The 19,835-nt window shown below is 36.6% G+C and overlaps 1 protein-coding gene across 12 annotated transcripts in view; it reads left to right on the top strand.

Moving 5' to 3' along the window:
• Nucleotides 1-19,835, top strand: part of DPP10 (dipeptidyl peptidase like 10) — a 1,275,593-nt gene that overhangs the window by 1,142,440 nt on the left and 113,318 nt on the right. For all 12 annotated transcript variants that reach the window (XM_027082608.1, XM_027082602.1, XM_027082610.1 and 9 more), the window contains one exon: nucleotides 11,511-11,631. In XM_027082608.1, the coding sequence (XP_026938409.1) occupies nucleotides 11,511-11,631 (121 nt within the window). The remainder of the gene's footprint in view (nucleotides 1-11,510; nucleotides 11,632-19,835) is intronic.

The following is a 19,835-nucleotide window of genomic DNA, read 5'->3' as shown; positions in this document are numbered from 1 at the left end:
TGAGTGGGTAAAGGGCCAGGGAGTATTGAGTGTTATTATAGGGATGATGACATGGTGGAAGATAAGTTGTTAGTGACAGTAGTTAAAATCTGGAGATGTCTGATACAAACAGGAATAAATGACATGAGAGATTTCACTGATAAAGTCTGTGTGAGGAAAGTGATCACTAAGCCTGGGGCAAGGAGACTTAATTGCTGCAATGATGGGATCCATGCAAAGCTTGATGGTCTTCTTTGCTTGAACCCTGTGATGAAGGATTCTGGACAGCAGACTTACAGCCTATGCAGCCTAAATGATTTTGAGGAAGTAAATTCTGGGTGTATTTCCTCAATTCTCATTCTCCTCCTCCTCTTTTTCATCTTCCTTCTCCTCCTTACTACTTTTAAATTCCCAGAAAAGTCTTTTATTCAGGGACATTGTTTTGAAAGTTTGTCAAGCCGTCATTTTTTTCACCTTGTCTTATTCCATCCTCCATTTATAAACCCAAGAATGTATATGCACTGGTGATATTCCCCCTCCCCCTGCCCAGAATCATACTGTTCATTTGCTTCTCAGTCATATTATATCTCTTCAAGAGTTATGATACCAAATTATCAGTGGAGGATGAATTTGGACTTTCCTATTAAAGCATCTTGCTATCTGTCTAAACATTGATTTTCTATCTCTATTAGTCTTGGTTTTGTCTATTCTAACATTAAAGTATTATATGCATCGAACTTGGAAATACACCCACCTCCCACCAAAGGCTAATGTGAAAGAAGTCCATTTTAAGAGAGGGCATATTATTTGTCTACTGTATTAATACCTGTAGAATCAGGAGACCCATATAGGAAAGGTGTTTGGAGGTTCAGTTTGAGATATCCTATACCTTAGTTGTTAATAATACAATATCATTGAGATAATTGAGATTTCATTTCACTTCCTGCTTCTCCAAGAATAGAGGGTAATTATTTAAATTTACTCAAAATGAAATGAAAGATTCTATGATCATGATTAAAAATTTTTCAAGACACTTTATCCATCTTTGTACCTCCACAAATGGACCAATATTATTCTAGTCAGTTTTTAAATAGAACTGCTTTTCAGAATGACTAGTAAATGGATAATTGTTAAGAAAGATCTCATTCTTACCTCCTTATGTTTCCCTCTCTTCAGCTCTCCAACGAATCTTTCATATCTATAGTCTGGCTTCATTCACCCTCTAACACACATCTCTTTGCCTTGTCATTTCTCCCCCTATTCCTTCTGCTTTTTTCTATATAGTGTGTTTTCAACATCTGATCATTTAAACCCACCTTTTCTCATGCCATTTCCTCTACTTGAATTTTGTTTTACCTTTCTCTGCCTAGGAAAATCCACCTGAACTTGTAAGTTCAGCCAAAATGTCATGCCTCATCTGAAACCTTTTCTGACCCTCCTATTCCTCAATCAGATTCAAGCTGTCTTGTGTCTTTATTCACATTCTAATAATGCTTTGTGCATCAATATGTCATACAAATACCATGTAGTTTGTTAATTACTTCTTGTTTTTCTTATCTTTCTTATTTTAAACTGTGAATTCATCAACTACAGGGACTAAGACTCAGTCAACATTGTCTCATAGACGTGGTGCGTAGTAGGAGTATAGTGAAATTGCAAATGAATAAGTGACCTGTATAACCATCGTTCCTCCATGTGTGCCCCCATACATGTAGCTTGCCATCTTCTTTCATCTTTAAACTTTCTTCATTAAGAAACAAAAATATTTCAAGTAGTAAATATATATAATTATATGTGTCTTTAAATAATATGAAATGTCTGACATTAGCATTTTTAAAAAGTGGTATCTCACAAGGAAGTCTATTTTCTGTTCAAGGTAGACTTTTTCTGTTTTGTGTGTCAGTGTCTCCCCAAGAAAGAAGAAAATAAAACAAACACAGACAAAAACTGTACTATGTGATGGCAAGTGGATGAGATTTACTAGGGCAGAGATTGCCTTGTAGATGGATTAGTGCATAAATCCTAACCAGTACAATTTGCTTAGAATTTTAGTGTAAAGAATTTAGCCTTTACTCTTTATGGAATGCTGAAAGTTTAATTGGACAATGTCACAGTCAAAGCACTGACAGAAAGGGTCTGTTTTGTCATTTTATTGTATGGATGCAAGTGAGGAGAACTGAAGAGAGGGAAGCAGTGAATAAACTATTGCAAACACCAAACATGAATTAGTAAAAATCAGAAATGACTCTTTCAAACATCCTCTTACATTCTTTCATCAACAAAATAAAAAGTTACTAGGGTATATTGTGTTACAGTTACACATACATCAGAGATAGGGTTTAATTATACCCCATTGTAGCAGACAGATAACGAAGCACAAGGAATAATCATTTCTGTAGACTCTCACATGGGGAAAAAGAAGAAGGAGACAACAAGGAAGTATTTCAAGTGCTTTTTGTCCTGCATTTCAAGTTATGCTTGAATTTAAATGACTCTCATCCTCAGTTGATCATTAGCTCAATTAAATTTAACTTTATAAGAACATTAACTAGAATAAACAAATTAATTATGGACATAAGGCATTTCATTACTAAGTTGGATTTTTATGATTATTTTACTCATATCCAGTATGTGGGGAGGATACAGTAAAAAATGTTTGGATATTCTTGTATTGAAAAAAACAGCCTGTATTTTTCATTTGTGCCCAGGGACGCCTTGAAATTGCCTGAAGTGGAATAAAGAGTCCAGAGCTGTGGGTAAAATGTGCATGGGAGATAGCCAAGGCTGGTTCCACCTACTGCATTTTTCAATTTGTTTTCTTATCAACATGCCCATAAACTGGAAAGCATTAGGCACAGACACATTGATAAGCATATGAGAATTATGCTTCCAATCTCCCTCAATCCTCAGTCATGGAATCTCTTTTTTAAATTTTGGAGTCTCCATTTGAAATACAAGGAGTTACAATACAAATGTAAAATCAAATTGTTTTAGCATCAGAGAATAAAGTGTATATGCACCATGCTTTTTGCTAATCCTGGGATGGATGAAAGCTGGAAAGAAACAGGGGTTAACTTAGCTTGCTCCCAACATAAGTGACAGTGAAGGGCTTTCTTACCCATGAGGCTTTGAAGGTTAAGCTGCCGCATGTCACCTGGTAATTAGGATTCCTGGAAGTAAGTGAGAGACATGGATTCATGTTCATTTCAACCGAAAATGAATTCATTAAATAGATTTCTGAAAGCTCTCAGAACCAATGAGAAAGTTGGAATTCCAGGACTGGAAAATGAACAGGAGCCAGGAGGGGTCAGGCATTGTTGAACATAGGATTTGTTTAGGAAAATTTGATTACAATGCCGCAGGAATCTGTGATTAGGATACTGCAACTGGCAGCTACATCAGTCTCACAAAGAGCACCGCCAGGATTAGATCCCATGTCTCTTTGATAGAAATGCCATTTTCTACACTTTTGCTTTTATTCTTGTTTCCCATTTCAAGTTCTACTGCTATGACACATATTGGGCAGTAATATGTCCCGCTAAATTAATGTCATCATACATTGGTTTTGTTTTTCTTTACTGGCCATATCTACATTAATTTGTGTGTGCTTGTATTGGAATGCAGCATTAGATTGTAAGATCTCGTCCTTATATCCCCAAAACTTAGCACAGCATCTAGCATGTAAACAGTCCAGATACCTATTTGGTAAATGATAAAGGACTAGAAAAAAGGGTAATAAGACAAGAGATGGAGTGGTGAAGGAACAATGAAAAAGAAGAAAGTGGTGTAGAGGAAGAAATGGGTACACAATGACTAGACAATACCATCCTCTAGCATTCTGACACATATAAATCATCACATTAAAGTTTTTTTTAAATATAATAATATTGATTGTCTTCAGTGTGTCGCAGTTTATTTCTTGGGGCTCATAAGTATTTTAAATTAATTTTTCAATTATCAAAATGATCAATTTATCATACAGTCTTCTCTTACCCTAAATGAGGTTTAGGGAATGACACAGCCAAGAGATAGTCTGTTGTTACATTTCATTGATTGGGGTTGGTTTTCAATTATCTGTTTGCTTGCTTTTATCTGGTATCCATTTTTCTCCTAAAAAAAAAAAATGGATAAAAGGGCTTTGGAATCGGGGAGTGACTTACATAATTATGAATTTAAGGCAAAAGGATATATTTCACTTCTTTGAGAATGCATAATGTTCTATAAAGGTTTTACGAAATAAGAACTCTTTGAAAGGGTTTCCTGATATGAATAATTGCAAATGTCAAGGGATGAGAGTTCTCTGATAGTGATTCTATCTCTAGAATGTCAGGTACTAGTGCAAAGGTGACATGAATGATTTGAGTGAGTTATTCTATCCCAGAGATGGTTCTGCAGAGAAGTGAAAGCAGTACTCTATAACCCACAGACAGATTTATTCAAAGCTGAAATGTCAGAGGTAATCAAACTATTTAACTTGTGCTCATAGCTTTACTTTGCATTACATAAATGGGCCCTCAGAATTTATTACACACTGACAAAGAAACAAAATTTTTATAAAGTTGAATGATATACTGTGGCTTTTAGTAAAATATTGATCATCTTTAAGGTAGCATTTTCAATGAATTATGATTACTGATAAAATTCTGCATAATTTTTTCCTTTTTCTTTAAGTTAACAGAATGCAGCAAATAAGCAGAGCTGATTCTTGTGAACAATCCCATTTTCACAGTGCCCAGAGTAGAAACAGAGCATCATTCATATACCAGAAGACCCCTGATTTGCTCTTTACTAGTGCTACCAAACCAAACTTGGGTCTGCTCACCCACCACACAGCAAGGCTAATCTACTGACACTGGGTTGTGGTGAAGGCAAGTACAGCATTTATTTGCAGGGTGCCAAGCAAGGAGAATGGGTAGTTCATGCTCAAAAGACCCAAACTCCCTGATGGCTTTCAGGGAAGTGCTTTTAAAGACAACATTTGGAGTGAGGGTTGCAGCTTGTGGACTTTCTTCTGATTGGTTGGTGGTGAGGTAACAGGATGATCTTTCAGGGACCTTAATCATCAACCTTCTGGTTCCAACCAGTCTTGGTTCTATGTGCTTGTGGTCAGCATACAGTTACCATCTTCCACCTGGGTGGGGATCTTAGTTTTTGCATAACAACTCAAAGATATGTGTCAGATTGTTATGTGTATTCCTTAAGAAGGAACTAGGACTCTGTTTTATCCCTAAACTATTGTTTCTTGACTGCTTTTCCTTTGTTTCTTCATTCCCTCACTTCCCTAATTATTAACTGCTTGAGTCTGTTCTTTGTAACTCAGGGAAGTCCTAGGAGACTAAAGCCCTTTTTCTACAAACAAGAAACTGGGGACACAGAAGGGCTTTTATACCCAGGAAGATCCCACAGTGTCCTGCTCAGTTTCACTAGCACTATTCCCCGCCAAGGGTAATTATTATCATAACTTGCAACACAGTTGTTGACTATTACAAATAGCACTGCTACGAGCATTCTCATATATGTTCCTTGATATATTGGGTTCCCATATATGTCCATATATTGGATGTATATCCATATACATTTTTGTTATGGATATATATCCATATACATTTCCTTGGATGGCGTTGCTGAGTTTTACAGTTATGCACATGTTCTGTTTTGGTAAAAACTGTTACATATATTTACAAAGTGATTGTACCAATTCACTCGCCCACCAGAAGAGATGAAAGTTCCAGTTGCTTTACATCCTTGGCAACATTATTATTGGCTCTCATTTTCACTTTAGCCATTCTAATTGTAAAGTCAAAATACTCTGATTTTTTTTGTCTGCTTATATTCTTTCGTGTTACCAAAAGAATCTGTTACATAAATCAAAATAAGGACCTTTTATTTATAAGTTTACACTTAAGAGTCTTTAAAGAATAATTCCTCCAAGGGTTTCCTAGACTGAAATGTAGCATATTGCTTAAAAGGGAAAAGTTTACTTCAAATCCAATGGAATCATATCCATTAATGGAATATGGCTTAAATATTTCAAACATTTTTATTTATTTAAAAAATACTTAAATGTCTTATGTATGTGATGGAGTTCAAGGTGGCTTATTGATAAAAAAGTATTATGTACATAATTATGTGCTTTAATACTGTCCATATGATAAAATTTTCTTATTTATTAAAAATGATAACATCTGAATCTAATAATGATGCTAAATCACTGCAAAATCTTTTGTGTGTGATTTATTTCCAAAGCAATATTACATGAAATTCACTTTATTAATATATATTTAGTTTAATATAAATTATTTAAGAAATTGATAAGTTGGAATAATTAAAAATTAAAATCTGTTCCTGGTAAAGCAAAAGGCAAAGATTCCACACAAATTTTGGAGCCACTATTGGATCAGGAAGTATGATGAAGTTGGAGTATGGTTAGTGGTCCAGGAGCCAAAAGAAGCAAGGATATGGTTATCTGAATGTTCACATCTATTAGGGCAGGTTGAAAGATGAGAACTGCATAGATTTGAAGGGTATGAAAAAAAAAAAAATATATATATATATATATATATATATATATATATATATATATACTGCTACTTAGTCACTATTGTTGAAGCTGGCATGCAAAAGCCACTACCAAAGGTTAAATGTCTTCCAGTTCCTAACTAGCAGCTTTCTCATATTTGCAGAAAGTAACTAGAACCCGTCAAGCAAAGAAGCTGAGAAGACTAGTTTGCAAGGGAATCTTAGAATTGTAGATTTCAGGTTTCTGATGACACACTAATAGAAGACTATGGCGGGTGGGGGGCAGGTGTGGGGCTGAGTACCAAAAGACAACATTCAGGGCTTCCCTGGTGGCGCAGTGTTTGAGAGTCCGCCTGCCGATGCTGGGGACACGGGTTCGTGCTCCGGTCCGGGAAGATCCCACATGCCGTGACGCGGCTGGGTCCTCGAGCCATGGCCGCTGAGCCTACGCGTCCGGAGCCTGTGCTCCGCAACGGAAGAGGCCACAACAGTGAGAGGCCTGTGTACCGCAAAAAAAAAAAACAAAAAAAAGACAACATTCAATGTATATCTGTTGGTGAGATCCCTGCTAGTGTAAGTTTGTATTAGTATTGTCATTGTCTGATGCACAAAAATGGATTCATGTTGAAATAATTTTCTTGTTTTGTGCCTTTTGTCACTTGACAATATCTCAGTGAAACACCTCCAGGTCAACTCATGTAACACTAATTTATTCTCAAAGCCTGAGTGTTACTACCTGATGTGGATGAATCATAATCCATCCAGGCAAGCACTTTGATAGGTTTTCACTTTGACCCTTCATTTTGGCCATCATAAACACTGCAGAAATAAATATCACTCTTCATCATTCTGTACATATTGGTGGTTTTCTGTTTTTGTTTTTCTTACAAGACAAGGTCCCAGATTTGGGATTGCTGATGAGATGGAATATGTTTTGTTTTCAGTTGCCATGTTGCTTTTCAATATGCTTATCACATTTTATATTTTCACAATCAACATACGAAAGGACCCCTTTCACCACATCCCTGCCAGTAATATATGTTATCTGGGATAGTTTCTTAATTACAACTTTTTCCCAGAAAGCAAGCCACAGTAGAAGGCAACCCAAATACTATCCCAACTTGGCTGTGACTTTGTGGATTCTCTTACACCGTTACAACATATGGGGATTTTTGAATGATTTGTAGTTTTCTAATTTAAAATTATCATAAAAATCACTCAAATCAGTGAAGGTGGAATAGCTTTTCAGTAATATTTCAGCTAAAATAGATCTAACATTCAATTATATTTCTGTTCTATTCTGATGTTCTTTTTCAATTAAACTGGCTGAAAGTTCATAAGAGTCTGCTCTTATAAGTTTGTATTAGGCATTGTCTCTGGTTAAATCAGTCACAGTAGGGTAATTTACATTGTAATTGCTCTCAAACCTATAATCCTAATGACTTTTAACCTCAAATGTTCATTTATTGCCATATGTCCATCACAAGTTGGCTGGGCCTGGGGAAGGAGTTTGTACCATACCTCTTCACCCAGCAATCCTGGCTGCTGGGGCATCCATCATCTTAAGCATTACTGGAGTAGCAGCAGGGGAAGAGAAGGCAGCAAGTTGAAAATTGGCTCTTAAAGCCTCCTGCACAGCAATGACACATATTGTGTTTAATCATTGGTAATGAGTAATATCAATTAACACATTGATAGAATAATTTCCTGGGTCATTTACTACATATTTCTCAGTTTGTCACAGCATATAGTATTTCAGCTGTCTTCCTGTTGTCTTTCTTGTGACTTTACCAATTTTGAATTATTTTGTAAGTGTACTAAGACCATGGATTTTGAAAAACTGCTTAGTCAGCTTGCTCTATTAGCTGAAAAATTAAGTGGTCAAATAGCTATCCATTTCTATTTGTTATACTGTGTAGGTGACTCATTGAAGGAATTGATTGATGGCGTCAAAAATATTATGACAGTTTAATCAGTAACATTAGGATAAATGGCATTAGTGTTTGTCGTATTTTCAATGTGATTTAAATCTAGTCGTAGCCCTTGATCATTGCCCTTTGGATCCAGCTTAATTTCATCAATGTGCCAAGATAGTACCTGGGAATATTTGCAGCTCCTATATTGCTAAAGTAGTGGTGAGAGTTTGTAACTATTATTTGAAGCTAATATAATTCAAGGAAAAACTTTGGTAATTTAAAAGGGTTTAAAAGGCTATAAATGTATATTTTCATAAAGGCAGCCACTAATTTTTTGTCCACAGAAAAAAGATCTTGTGGATATCCCCTGATATTACAGATTTCAGCAAATGGCATTAAAATTCTGATTCCATATTGCTTGTTCTTTTACATTGAAACAGATGTCAGTTTCATGTGGAGTTTGAACATCATCCAATCTGTTCTTCAAATACAAATGTAATTACTGGTCAATGGTTTTGGTATCCAAAACCATTTATACATCTGCTGAAATCGTGGAGGTTTTATTAATTGTTTTGACTTAGAGTTTGTTCCCTTCAAAAAGCTGAGGATTTGGAACAATATTACATTGGGTTAAGTAACCCTTTTTAGTGTTTTTTAAATATTTATTATTTATTTATTTTTGCCTGTGTTGGGTCTTCGTTGCGGCATGGGGAATCTTCACTGAGGCACGTGGGATCTTTCCTTGCGGTGCGCGGGCTTCTCTCTAGTTGTGGTGTGTGGTTTTCTCTCCTCTAGTCGTGGCGTGCAGGCTCCAGGGTGGGTGGGCTCTGTAGTTGCAGCACGCAGTCTCTCTAGTTGAGGCACTCAAGCTCAGTAGTTGTGGCGCGTGGGCTTAGTTGCTCTGTGGGATGTGGGATCTTAATTCCCTGACCAGGGATCGAACCACTGGACCATCAGGGAAGTCTCAAGTCACCCTTACTTTTGATAATCGTCCCATGTGCTTATGTAGCATGAGTGTGGATGATCTGAATTTCTATTTACTTACAAGTCCTAGTAGAAGGTTATGGTACAAAAAGAGGATTCCCTCCAAGTAAAGCCGATTTTGTGTGCCTATTTCGTATACTGTTTGTGAAAGGCAAAAGGAGGTAGTATACAAAACACATAAAGTTTAAGCCTTGAATGGCTACCATAAAGCTAATATTATTTCTCAGTTATGAGGGGTTGTGAAAGTCATAAAAAAAAAACACTTCCATCCAGTTTTAAGATACCTGAGATATAGTTCTCAAACTTTTGCCTAAGTGGGACGTGCATACTTTCAATAATAAGTTTATGTCCTATATTCTTATCACTTGAAAACTTTCTAAATGAAGTGAAAGCAATGAATATCATTTGTTAATACCACCCCCTCTCCTCCTAATAGTACTACCCCTACTGCTATTACTATTCTACTAACTATTCCTAATATATAGTCGTCATAATATAATCAACCCAATAGTCAATAGTTTGGGATAATTTACACATTGGCTGAAGCTGTAGAGGTTTTGTTTTGAATTAGATTCTGTAACGCCTGCAAAAAGTGTAAGATTTTTGAACCAGATTATCTTGCGTGAAGTCAGCCCTGCTCCTAGCAATAGCCACATGCGTTACATGTTCTACATTCATCATCTCATTTATTCTTCACATCAGATCTCTAAAGTAGGTGTGAGACATCCACATCTTATAAAAGAGAGGATTGAGATGCAGAAAGGTTAAGCAAATTATCCAAGTTATTTGGATTTTAAATTTAGGCTGCCTGATTATAAACACATGTTTAAACACCTATTATATCTTTTTACTCTCCACCCCCAACAATTCTTATTCTTATTGTCATCCTCACCTGTAATATAAACAACAGGTAGTAGTGGAATGGTTAACTAGATACACTCACTGTTAAGTGCTTACCAAATCACCAGAATCAAAGTAGAATACCAATCAAATGTTCTGGATATTAAGATTGCCTTCATCACTGAGCACATCAAGGTTTAAAATCTAGGACCTCATGATTAATCAGACAATTATTTCAGAAGTTCTTGTGTTTGCTCTATCTGCTTTTGTGCAATGATCCTATAGCATGCTGGAACACATGGGCACTAGGCCATCTTTCACCTTCTTAGTAGAATGTCAATCTAGATAGCAATTTGGCTTTCATTGAACAATATTTTGCTCCCCGCAACAAGTGGATGAAACATGGCTCTGTGACAGTCACATCACACAGACCAACAGTTTGAAATGTTTGGCATTAAAAGTATTTTAAAGTGAATTATAAATAATTTTATCCTGAATTATCTCTATTAAAGATAGTTCGTTTTTTGTGGACAGACACTGTTTAATTTCTACTGCTGTTCCTGTATTGGGACTATTGTTGTTGCTGCTGGTGATGTTGATATTATTTTGTAAGACTGTAATGTATTCATATTAAAACTCTTTCTTGACTCCTCAAGCACAAGGTTTTTATTACTGCTATGCTATTTAGGAAAGAATTACCAGGGAAGACTGAGGCATAGGGAGGTGTGTTCCACTTATCAATCTGAAAGAATTTTGCCAGTGTTTCCTTTCATTAGTGGATCTTTGAGTTGAGCTGGAGAGAATCAGAGACATTCTCTAAAGATTATTTTATTGATCACCAATGCATTTTTTGGTAAAAGACCCCAAATTGAGGTTTTTCGAGTTGTTTGCTGTTACTAAAATGACATCTAGTACAGTTGTCAGTCTCTTAAGCCTGCAGAATATTATCTCAAACCCAAACCAATTTTGTGGTATGAGAAAAAGATTATTAAGTAGATGAAACATTGTTGTCGAATATATGCATTTAAAAGCTTCAATAGCTGGTACCATGTAATTTCTAAATGATAACTGGATATTATATGAAAGAGAAAGAAACAGCCATTAATAATTGAAAGCAATAAAAATATACATTAAATAAAAACAAATTGAAAGCAGGCAAATAATAAAACACTTAGCTCTTCAGCTATTATTCTATAATATGAAAGTTTAAAAAAAGGCTTCCTAATATTTTTGGTTTTTTGGTTTGTTTGTTTTACATGTTTCCTGATCCAGATTTATATTTTTGAAAATAATATCTACTATCAACCTGATATAAAGAGTAGTTCATTGCGACTGACATCTTCTGGAAAAGAAGGAATTATTTTTAATGGAATTGCTGACTGGTTATATGAAGGTGAGTGAATAGATTTAGTTTCAAAAGAATACAAATGATATATTTTTATACAAAATCTATAAGAAAAATCTGTTCAATTATAACAATACTTATAGCACTATTTCTTCTTCTCATTTCCTCTCAAAATTGCCTTCATGCTTTCATATCTTTGCGTCTGCTCATGTTTTGACTGGTTATGATTTACATCTACTTATATAATTCCATGTTTGAGATATATATATATATATATATATATCTCATATACACACATACACATTTTGTTCAGGCTAAATAGATCTTATTTTTGGTGATGCTTAACTAATGAAAATGAATAATCACCTTACATCACTCTGGAATTAGATGCTGAATTTTTCTGACTCTGGGAAACAATAAACAAAATCCTTTACTATTCAAAAAGTGCATGAAAGCCACTTAATTATTAGTCATTTCCATTAAGAACATTCTGTCACATTTTAAAAGCCACTGTATAGGGACCAAAATATTCAATAAAACCTACCTAAAAAGTTATTTATAATAACTGTTGAATCAAGTTTTCCTAATAGCTGAGAATATAAGAAGGAATCAGGTGATGAAAACCTCTATCCAATTTTATCATGTACCAATTATCAGCTAGTTATAGGTACAGATTGCCTAGGAAAAACTCAAAGTGTGAGTTTAAAACCTACGTTTCAGACTCTACAACTGATCTTGGCAAAATACATCAAAATTTAAACTAAGTTAGTCTATTAAATTAAAAATTATAAAGCAAGAATCTTCCAGAGAATAAATTTTGCTCTTGAGCAGTACTGGCAAATGCAATCTTTCTAGCTCAGAGTTGCTACTTTTAATTATGTAAGAAAGTAAATCATTTAGTTTATTCATTCATTCATTTCATTCATTCATGCTCTCATTTGACAGATATTATTGAAGACCTACTATGTTCCAAGTACTTGTCTAAGTGCTGAGATACATCAGGAAACAAAACAAAGTTCTGCTCTCAGGACTTTACATTAAAAGGAAAATGTTGCTGGGTGGAACTATATTATTAAGGAAGAGACATTGTAGCCCTCAAGATTTACACATATATGTATACGTGTGTATTTATATCTATAATATATTTTGTGTATAAGCTAGCATCAAATAGTAAAAGCCACAGTTTATTCTGAGGAGTAGGGGAACCTACTGTGGAAATATCAGTGATAATTATACTATGAAATTTTACAAAATGAAATGCACAAACAGATTAGTAGGATTCTTTGGTTAAGAGTGTCAAAAAACTGACTCTGGCTTTCTTATTTCAAATGATGGATTATTAGAGGGACCTGAGATGCCCCAATGAATTGAAAAAACGGGTGAGGAACAAACTTGAAACCTTGGTAGTTCTGAGAATCTAGGTAGTAAGAATTAACCACCTCTTACCTAGAGGAGCTAGGAAAGACACACCTTTTATCTTCAAAATATTTTTGGTACTGTAGGAGACCCTGAAAGATGAAGAAACCATGCCCATGCAGTGTACTAAGTAATAAATCACAGTAAACACAGGATTCTATGAAAAAACAAAGGAGTCAGACTTAGCCCGTTTTAGGGATTTGTAAATATTTTCTTAATGGAGAAACCCTCTGAGCTGAGCCTCAAAGGATAAGAAGTTTAACACAGAAGAAGAAACCAGGAAGGAAAAATCCAAGCAAGAGTTAAAAGCTTGAAGAATCATAGAAGGGTTAAATAGCATAGTGTGTGCCCAGGGAACTAAAATCAGCTTGGTATTATTGAGACATAAAATTTGAGAAAAGGAAGGCAACAAGAACCAAGAGGCAGTAACCCTAAAAATTATCTGGGATTTCAATTATTTTTCCACTATTAAATGGAGAAACTAATACAGCTTTTCAGAAAAGGAAGTGTCAAGATTAGATCTTCCACATAAATAGATCATTTTGGCTAGAATGTAAAGCCAGAATTGAATAGTGAAAAGAACCAATGAGCAGCTATAAGGCTTTTTCTATGTTCTATCAAGAGATAATGAGCAAGAGGACTAGGGTTAAAGCAGGAAGAAGGAGGGAAGATTCTAAAATTGATGAGGCAGTAAAATAGGTAGATCTTAGTGTTTAAATGGACGAGATGGATTGAAGAAGTCAAGAATGAATCTTTGGCTTCTGGCTTGGATCACTAGTAAATAGTGGTGGCAGACACAGTGAGTAGACATCAGAAGGAACAGTAGACTCAGGGAGGAGAGGAATAATTTAGTGGGAACATTGCTGCTTCACAGTGTGCTAGTATGCTACTTTGGGTGACAAAATGTGATCCTTAACATTCAAGAAATTTTGAGTCAACTAGGGGTAAACCCAATGTAGGATGTACTGACTTGACACTGATCAAGATTTGGGCCTCTGTCCTTTAGGGAAGGCTTCATATAGCTTATGGAATTACATCTTTGAGGAAATTATAAGGAGAGAAATTAAAGACCACTATTTGGGAAATAAGGTTATCTTCTTAATTAGAGAATAAAAACCTGTATATTGGGGCTGAAACTGAACAGTGTGTTGAGGGATAAGCAGGACAAATGAGTAACAAAAACTTTTGTTTTGGGGATGACACTGTAAGTCTGACACTTTCCAAAAAGGGGGAAATGGAAAAATTATGGGTTTTGCCATTCAAATTAAATTCAATCCTTTGGGCTCATATGTTCTAGGTATACTAGGAAATTCCAGATATGCTATGTGAGTTAATTCTTACGATGCTAGTATATCTAATCACTTACTGAAGAAACCATGATTCAGGGAGGATAGGTGACTTGGACGTGCCCTCAGCGTTCACAAGGGTAGAGCTGACACTTGAATGTGTGTCTTCAAAGTCAGTGCTTCATCCTGGGCTACTCCACCTGTTACAGTGCAGGCCTTTCACTCTTCCCTAAGGGATGACATGCATTATGGACCCTGGTCTCTTTCATCAGCCAGAGACTCTGAACCCTACTGTCCATGGACTTACCTCAATTCTTGCTTCAGTTCCAAGAGAAGGGACCTTACGAAGGGAATAAGTGTTAAGGTTTGGCAGAGGGATTTAGGCAATTCATACATCATTGATTTTCCCTCAGCATTTTGCTTGGCATCCCCAACCTATGGTTCAAAAGTCCCACACGGGCCTTAATCACTTACTATCACTTTGCTTGTCCAATGTGTCAACACCTCCCAGAATCCAGACCTTCTCTTTTCCTTCAGTATACTCATGAAAAGGCAGTACTACCTATTAGAAATGCATATGATCTTCAGCATATATATGTGATACTCTAGTGTAGAGATTTCCTTTTTATTACTTTGCAGAAATCAATTATAATATGAGTTAGCATGTGTGGGAAACCCAAGAAGGAACATGTAACATTTCCACTTACTTTTTCTAAATGGAAATTTACCTTCTATAATTATCGTAGGAAAAGATTAGAAGAGTCACATAAAAGATAATAAAATGTTTTTATGGCAAATATTAAGTGCGTTAGGGCCAGGCCATTCTGTGAGTGTGCCTATTGCTCCCAACCACAGTCACTAATGTGGAGTCTTTAAAAGTCTTTTAAAAGTGTAATTGTTTCTATTTCTAGTATTACGCCATTCCTAAGGAAAGTAAAAGCAAATAAAATATAATGTGGGGCTTCCCTGGTGGCGCAGTGGTTGGGAGTCCGCCTGTCGATGCAGGGGACGCGGGTTCGTGCCCCGGTCTGGGAGGATCCCGCATGCCGCGGAGCGGCTGGGCCCGTGAGCCGTGGCCGCTGGGCCTGCACGTCCGGAGCCTGTGCTCCGCAACGGGAGAGGCCACAACAGTGAGAGGCCTGCGTACCCCCCCAAAAAAAAATATATATATATATATATAAAATGTGTTTTAAAGAGTTGGTGAAGTTCATGGGGAATTCTCTGGTGGTCCAATGGTTAGGACTCCATGCTGTCACTGCCAAGGGCCTGGGTTCAATCCCTGGTCTGGGAACTAAGATCCCACAAATCACGCAGAGCGCCCCCCCCCAAAAAAAAAAAAAGAGTTGGTGAAGTTCAGAAGAAAAATAAAACATTGTGCTCAAAATGAAACATTTTAAGTATAATTTACACAAAGCACCTCAAATCTTATTCACATAAATTGGCATATTTAACGTGGTAACTTAACTAAACAAAGTATCAGATCAATATTTTGTTTAAAAAAGGTAAAGTTCACAGCTGCCAAGTTTACAACTTTGAAAATCTCCATGGAGTATTGAATCTATTAAATAGAAACAAAAAATGACTGTCACTTTCAATTATTTGAATAATGGAACTGACATGCCTAAAAGATTTATAAATATATTTTAGAATCTCGTATTTTAAAGGAATCCTTCTCTGAAATTCAATCTAACAGTTGTTGAGCACATATATTTGTCAGACATCATCTGAGAGCAATACAATGAGGAATATGGGTTTCTATGTTTTGGGTATTTCCAACTAAATGGAGAGAAAAACTATAACCAGCTATTATATAATGAAACATTTGAAGCATGGTAAATAGAAATATAAGTAGAACTACATGTCATCGTATTAAATATATGTATAAATAGAATTAATTCTGATGCGTTGCGGGAATATAGGGTGGTTTATAGAAGAAATGGTTTTTGCATTGAGCTTTAAGAATGACAAGAATAAGAGGTGAGAGAAGAAAATTACAAGATAAACAATATGCTTATCAACAAATTGGGATTGTTGTTTTTTTGTTATTTGGTGAGAATAATGCAAAATGCCTGTATTCACTGCCTTCTCATAGACACAGGAAGTCACATTCGTCCATTCATTGATTCAACAAATATTTACTGAGTACTTACTAAATCCCAGTAAAACTGAACTGTGACATATAAAAGAAAAAAAGATTAGAGATGCAGCCATGGAAGCCAGAGGAAGATAGGATGATAAACAACAATGCTAAGTCTCAGGAGGTCAAACAAGCTAAGGATTCCAAAGTTACTGTTTGATTTGCTACCAGAATTTGACTAGAACAAAATCAGTCAAGTGGTGGTGCCAGAAGCAAGCCTGCCGTGGATGGAGCTGTAAATGGGAAGTGAGAAGGTTATGAACATAGACAATTCTTTCAAGAAAGTTGACAGTAAGATACAGGCAATAAGGGGAAAAAAATCAACCAAAACCCAGGGCTGACAGTAGATCCTCAGGAAATGCTATCTAAGTTGATAAACTACAAATGGATAAAATCAGCTGAGTTTTCGGAATTGCTTGTTAATCTGAACACAGTGGTCGTATAGGAGTTAATTTTCTGTGAGTGCTTTGTGTTGAGGCCATATTTTTAAGTGTCTGTGATATAAAACCACATGTGTTGAGAACTCCATCTGCTCTGCCGTGAGATTTTCTAAATCAGTGTAACAAAGACATTGAAGAGCCACGCCTACATTGAAATGGAATGGAATGCAATGTGTAAAAATACATTGTTTGTAAATAATCTGATTACAGGAAGTTTCAATCCATGAGTAAAAGTCCCTACTAGTTGCAATTAAAGAATGTGTGCCTTGTTCAAGAGGACTTTTAAGCAAATGCATATTAAAGATTCTTTTATTTATCTACTTTCTATTCGGGTAGCTTTTTTTATATACCTGAAGGAAGTCACATAACTCTTTGTATATACTGCTTTGCTCTTTTATCATTTTTGTGAGGAACAACTTTAGGCATAAATCACTCTAAAATAAATAAAGGTAGATGATGTCCAGTTTCTACTGAATGGTGCTCTCAAATTGGGGCCATTCTCATTCTTGGGAAGTACTCGTGTACGCGTACTTCAGCACCCAGGATAGAACCTGCTTCTTAGAAACCCTGAGTGTTGATTTGGGGCAACACAATCTGATCTCTCTGTACCTACAGGTCTTACAAGACTTAGAGTTGACGTGCACTCAATTGGCAGCATGTTTTTTCTCCAGTGTTACGTGGCTCACTCATGTCTCCTCACCTGAATGTTAAGTTACTTGAATAAATCAGGGTCAGGATCACTACTGGAAAAAAAAAATGGCGCATTCAGAATAGTATTCAGCTTTATCTATGAAGAGGCCACTTGTAAAAGACAAGGAATATACAACCTGTGGCCAGTAATGGTTTAGCCGTTAATACCTGAAGAGGGAAGGGGGGCAGCTGTTACTAGGGCCTAGAAGGAGGGAGCCCTGGAGTTTTCACAGTATGAGAAGCAGTGAGTTTTGGTTGAAGAAGACAGCCAAACCCACATGATTTCCATGGGTGGAAACCAACAAAATAAATACCATGCACTAACTTTTTTCTCTTTATTTGATTTGCCTGGCTTCATATTGGCCACACTTTGAGTTTTTAAACTCAGACACCATGGGGATGTTCTTATTATTCAAATGAAAAGTTTGTGGCCCCAGAAGAGGAACACACAGAGTCTCATCTGCTGCCGTTTCATTGTAGAGTGATGTTAGTCCAGTTACATACCTGTCTGAAATTGACAGCCAGTATCTGTGTTTTCCATATAAGGTTTGGGGGGAAATGGCCCCATTAAGAAAAGAAATAACTTATCATATGGCCTTAATTGGTAATCATAGCTCCTTTCCTGAACTGTTCATTCCTTTTTCCATTTACCTTCAGTCAGCATTTTGACTAGATAGGTCATTTACCTGGTGCATCAAACCAAAACTTTATTCCTGCCAAATCTTATTCCTTTGCTTCCTCTTCTTAATAACTAGGTTGCTACCGTTTTAGTTTTCCATTGAAATGGAAATTGGCATGTAGAAATGTGGAACTGGAAAATGAGATGGAATTAGACAAAAGGGTATTTGTGAATTTGCTAAATTCCAAATGTCTTCTTCCTTTTCCTTCTTTATATAGTAAAGGCACATTTTCTTCCTGGCAGATGATGTTAATCGTTGACCCCGCACAGTGACTGTGTTTTCTGTCAGTTTATTTTTCCAGGCACACTGAGCCCAAAATGGTCAGGGAAAAATTTCAGCTTCTAATTCAGAGGAACAGAACTGTGACTATTTTCCTTGTTTGGAGGCAATCCTCCCTTAGGTATTAGGACTTCTGCACCCACCAAGCCCATTGTCATGAGGTTAAGAAACAGAATGTTGTGTCCAGTGGATTATTGATGTGATAGTGAAAGAGAACACTACACTTCCACCCCTTAGCTCCTAGATCTGTGCTTCCTGGTTATGCAGGCGGACACAGAACCTCCTCTGCTATGAATGTGCTCTGGTGGACATTAAGCAGGACACTAGTATCTGGAGGATAACATCCCAACTTCAAGGATGTTGTCAAAAAAAATAGTGCCTACATCGAGGTAGAGCAGACTATTTTACTCTTCTATCAAGCCTGGCTAGTGGGGAGCATGAAGAAATCAGTGAATGCCATTCTGAGTCCATTGCCTTCCTTTTGCTGTAAAATATTTGCTGTGCGGAGGTGACACAGTGTGGGTTATTGCGGTAATGGTAAGTTATTCTGTAAGTCCACGAACAGCAGTGCTGATAGGACTACAGGCAGCAAAGAAATGTCCATATCTAGAATATGTATCGATTTCTGTTATGGCAAAATTCTACCCTTTCTTGATGGAAGAGTTACCCTGTAATCCACCTGTCACCAGGTAGTCAGCTGGGCCAGCTGGGAAATAATGCCATGTCAAGTGTTTAGTAATGATCACTATCATTGGCAGCGAGAGACAACCTGGCATGCACTCGGTGGTCATACTGTCCATCTGGTCATTGAGAGCCTCCTGTGCTATGGATGTGCTCTGGTGGACACTAATATCTTCACATTTTTCCATTTTTACCCCTCCTGACAAGTCCATGCACTTATTTTCCCTAGACTTCCTGCCACTCATTCTGCGATTTTACTTTTCCATATCCCCGATCAGGTGACCATTTATCAGTTACTGTGCATGAGTCTGGATGGACCTATGCTTCAGGCCAAGTCTCCTTCCGTAGGAAGTAGAAAGCTAAATATCTTGTTTAAAAGTCTTCCAACTGGGAGGATTTATGTCTATTATAGTCTTTTTAGGCCACTCCTGGGTAAGATGATAGTGCAGAGCCTGTCCAGTTCCAGTGTGTTCAAGTACATCACGCAAACCTGCCCATAAACCAGGCCTACATTTACTCCTCCTCTGCCAGCTTATGTCAGGATGTCAGAGGCATAGGCATCCTGAGGCATAGACGTGAAATGGAGGAGAAAGGATGAAGCAGAGGATGCAATACGATGGGCAGTTCACTTATACGTTCTAGT

The sequence above is a fragment of the Aethalodelphis obliquidens genome, unplaced genomic scaffold, assembly GCF_003676395.1.
Source record: "Aethalodelphis obliquidens isolate GAN/ISIS:26980383/991018 unplaced genomic scaffold, ASM367639v1 scaffold47, whole genome shotgun sequence".
Lineage (NCBI taxonomy): Eukaryota > Metazoa > Chordata > Mammalia > Artiodactyla > Delphinidae > Aethalodelphis > Aethalodelphis obliquidens.
Note: the sequence above shows the minus strand (reverse complement) of the source record. Positions and strands in the feature narration are given on the sequence as shown.